Below are 3,995 nucleotides of genomic sequence, written 5' to 3'. Positions count from 1 at the left end.
TATATATATATATATATACACATAGAATATATGTATGTACACAGAAATATTTTATCGCCTGAATTATTACTGTAACAAATACAAGTTTTTCTTGTATTACAATAATATAACGATTTTATGAAGAGAATATTTCGTTATTTGTGTTCTCTCCTCCCTGCATGACATTCTTTAACAATTATGTCGTTTCATGCAACGCTCGAATAATAAAATGCATTTTGCGTCGACATGAGATAAGAAGTTCTCGCCAGATGTGAGAAACATGACTGCAATATAAAAGCCAATGAGTATGTGTATAACTTACTAGTACATGTACCTGTATGCTAGTAAGATGTTACAGAAGTTTTATTTCTTATTTCCTATTTGCCGAAAGTATCGGTGAGTGGAAAAAATATTGATATTATCTGTTACGATTTTGAATTATTTATACGCACTGTTTTATTTACCGCACCAGAACTTACATTAGTCCTTTTGTTTGGTATTTTATTATACATTTTCGAGAGTCTCTCTCTCTCTCTCTCTCTCTCTCTCTCTCTCTCACTCTTTTACATTATTTAACAAAAAAATTCTAATTTTACAATATATATGTATATTAAAATAAATTTACAAATCATATGTCGCTTCTTTACTTTAAAAAAGTGATATAACTTAAAGAACGTAACTTTTCAGTTATTATGAATGAGCTAGATAAATATCCTATATAACTATAAATCATTAAAAGTAAATTAATAAAAGGTGAATTAACTTCATAAAAAGTTGTCAAACTTCAAATCGTTATAATTAGAAAAGAATCGATTTTTTAAAAAATTATCAAAATTGTTACAATTCAAAAAGAATGATTTTTTTAGTAAAACGAAAATGACAAGAATAAATTTATTTATGTTAAAAATATGTTCTTTTCGTCGAACGATTTCAGGAGAACGTATCTCAGTTACATTTTTTTCTAAATGAATGCGATAAAAAAATATGAAGATCACTCACATTTAAAAAAAGTGGAGGTAATCATATCTTTTTTACTAGATCCAGAAAAAAACGTGATAAAATGCATTCAATATGTCGAAAACGTACTGTTATCTAAAACATTTTTTTTTGTATTATCAATCATTTCAAAGAAAATTGATTTATATTAATTAAAATAGGATGACCTATATATTATATATTATAAATTGTAAATTTACATTAAATGTTATATTTATATTTATATTAGAAAGAGTTAAGCTTCATATACAGCAAAAACAACATAACTTATCTGACATTTAGAACTCCGCAATGAATAATAGAGCACGATAAAGTCAAATCAGTACAAGTTATAACGGAACTTCTTTAGCCATATTTTTTTTTTTGTTCAACGCGTTCCGGAAAGGAAAGTTTAAGAGGTTATACAGTAGCGTGTAATAAAGTCAACCAAATCTTCGCGTGATTTATGTATTCACCGCATTGTGAGATCAACTTTTTTGCTGAGGCGTGACCCAAGACAAATTCCACCATCAGATTTAATATTACAGCATCCTTCCTGGTGCGACCGGCTATCCTTCTTGACCCTCGAATCACAAGAGGTACGGTAACTGACATAAAGCAGCATCCTTATCAATTGTGCCTCCAGCGAGGTTCGCGGCACGCTTGTAAAGCCGTCATCGTCAACAATAAATGGGTTGTCACGGCGGCTCATTGCGTCAGGGGTATATACATACATATTTCTTTCTCCCTTAGATGTCACATTATCTCATTACAAGGCAACACCTAAATTTTCATAAGACGTTTAAGCTAATTATATTTATCCTTATCTTTAAAACGTCTTTTAACTAATTTTATACTCCTCATTAAGTGCCAAATATAATCGCAGCATTATTATTACAGAACGTATTTACTTTCTTCTTGCATATTTCAGCATACAAATTCGGATAAAGAAAGATAGAATTGTAAACTTTATCATAAATTTCCACAATAATGCAATTTTTCAAGCGTGTCTGTTTTGGAGTATCCAATTCGCGAATGCTTAATTAGGAAGAAGGTAAATACGGTTCTGATAATGAGCCGGTGCGATTAGTTAAAACTCAGAAACAGAGAAATCTTTCCTGGGAAATTCTACAATCCATTTTACGCTTTTATAAACTCGAATATAACTCCTATCTGTAGCAGAATAATTATTATTTAAAGTAGAAGTATTGTAGTTTCACCGTTTCAAGTTCACGTCCCGAATCGTCGTGTTAAAATTATACAAGTTGAAAATTGTACAATAGGAATAAATTTAGGCTCTAAAAAATATAAATCAAAAGAATATAAAGTACCTGTAAGTACCTATATAAATGCAAAGAATATAAAGTTCCTGTAAGTAGCCAATATAATATAAAGTACCTGTAACAGACAACACAAAAAAAAAGAATTGGGTCATATATTCTCATATAAAAATATAAATGTTGCGACTTTCGTTCCGGATCATCCTCAGTGCATAAAATTTATTGCTAACACTAAAATTTACTACAACTTATAAAGCGTGACATGTAATAATGATGACATGTAATAATGATACGTCATACGGAAAATGAAATAAAATACATAATTAATTAATTAAGTATCGCAAAGATTCAGTAATAAATTGAAGAAATTAGTTATATATAGAGAAAAGAGAGAGAGAGAGAGAGAGAGAGAGAGAGCCGGATACCTGACTTGTTCAGAAATGGTCAGCATTGAATTTAACAAACACAAATAGTTAAGTATCGAAGATTTAAAGTAGACAGAGATAAAATCTTGTTGGAAAATTGTAGGCACGTTTGTGAAATCACCTATCTAATAGAGCATCTTCTCACAAATAATCTGTAAATTTTATCATAGCGTAGCTGCATAACGTGCGCTTATATATCATCATGATATTTTCATATACCAGCGTGTACATTCTGTTCCAGTTTGTCGGCGAGCGTTTACAGACTTCACGCAGGAAGTAACGACAAATACGAAGGGGGGGGGGGCACCTTTTATCCAGTTAAAAAGATCGTTCAACATCCCGCCTACAATTTCCTGGCGATCGATTACGATATTACCCTCCTCGAGGTAACATCGACCTCTATCTCTTTCTTCTTCTCTTTTGCTTCCTCGCCCCGATCTCTCTATTTTTGCTCGTTAACGACTCTGCGCCAGCTGACAATAACAACATCGGTAGTTCTCACACACTCTGAAAATTTCATTTCAGATCGACGGCGAAATCGTATTTAACGATAGGGTGCAGCCAGTGAAGCTTCCGAAAAAGGAGCTCACGGATGGTGTTATGGTGAACGTTACCGGATGGGGCGCGGTGGAGGTAAGTGCACGGGGAATAGACTCATTATTTGAACGTTGCGGAAAACAAATGGAGCTAAATAATAGCGAATTTCGCCCAGTCGACCAAGCACGACTCGAAGATTTCACAGGAGCGCTATTCCGTATTGGAAATCGTACCGCACAGTATTCAGTGTGTACGATCAAAAAAAAAAAAAAAAAAATCAATATCCCCTGCGTCCTATTTGTAATGATACTAAATTACGTTGCGGCTATATTAAAGGTATTAAATTACTGCGCCATTGTTAAATTACTTCATCCATAGACTTCCCTTTCCGATCTGGCGCAAAACTACAACTTTCATAGCATATCCTCCACTAATTCCTCGATGCTGATATCTGATAACCGATATCGACTCCGTTCTATACATAGTCTCTAAGTGTTGGTATCTGTACTTTACGAGGTAGATTGGAGTGGGTAATCATTATGCATTATATGCTACGATTATATGGCCATATCGACAATTCTAATATATTCTATTAATTATTTTTCCGTTCTCTGAAAAAAATCCATTTTTTTTAGATTTTTCTGAAACTTACAGAATAAGCTTGTTTTAGTGTTCTAAACATATATGTACTTTAAAACTCAATACCCGGAACGGGATTAAAAATCCAAATATTTCACTTCAAAGTTGAAGCGTTTAAAATATATATACATATATACATACATATATATACATATATATA

At 32.3% G+C, this 3,995-nt stretch overlaps 1 protein-coding gene across 1 annotated transcript in view; it reads left to right on the top strand.

Moving 5' to 3' along the window:
- Positions 1 to 312: 312 nt before the first annotated feature.
- Positions 313 to 3,995, top strand: part of LOC108754837 (trypsin-1-like) — a 4,478-nt gene continuing 795 nt past the window's right edge. The window contains 4 exon segments of the mRNA XM_018497460.1: positions 313 to 375; positions 1,503 to 1,674; positions 2,901 to 3,045; positions 3,185 to 3,292. Of these exon segments, the coding sequence (XP_018352962.1) occupies positions 318 to 375; positions 1,503 to 1,674; positions 2,901 to 3,045; positions 3,185 to 3,292 (483 nt within the window). The 5' untranslated portion in view covers positions 313 to 317.

This window comes from Trachymyrmex septentrionalis, unplaced genomic scaffold, assembly GCF_001594115.1.
Source record: "Trachymyrmex septentrionalis isolate Tsep2-gDNA-1 unplaced genomic scaffold, Tsep1.0 scaffold81, whole genome shotgun sequence".
NCBI lineage: Eukaryota > Metazoa > Arthropoda > Insecta > Hymenoptera > Formicidae > Trachymyrmex > Trachymyrmex septentrionalis.
This window is presented reverse-complemented; position numbering and strand designations above follow the sequence as displayed.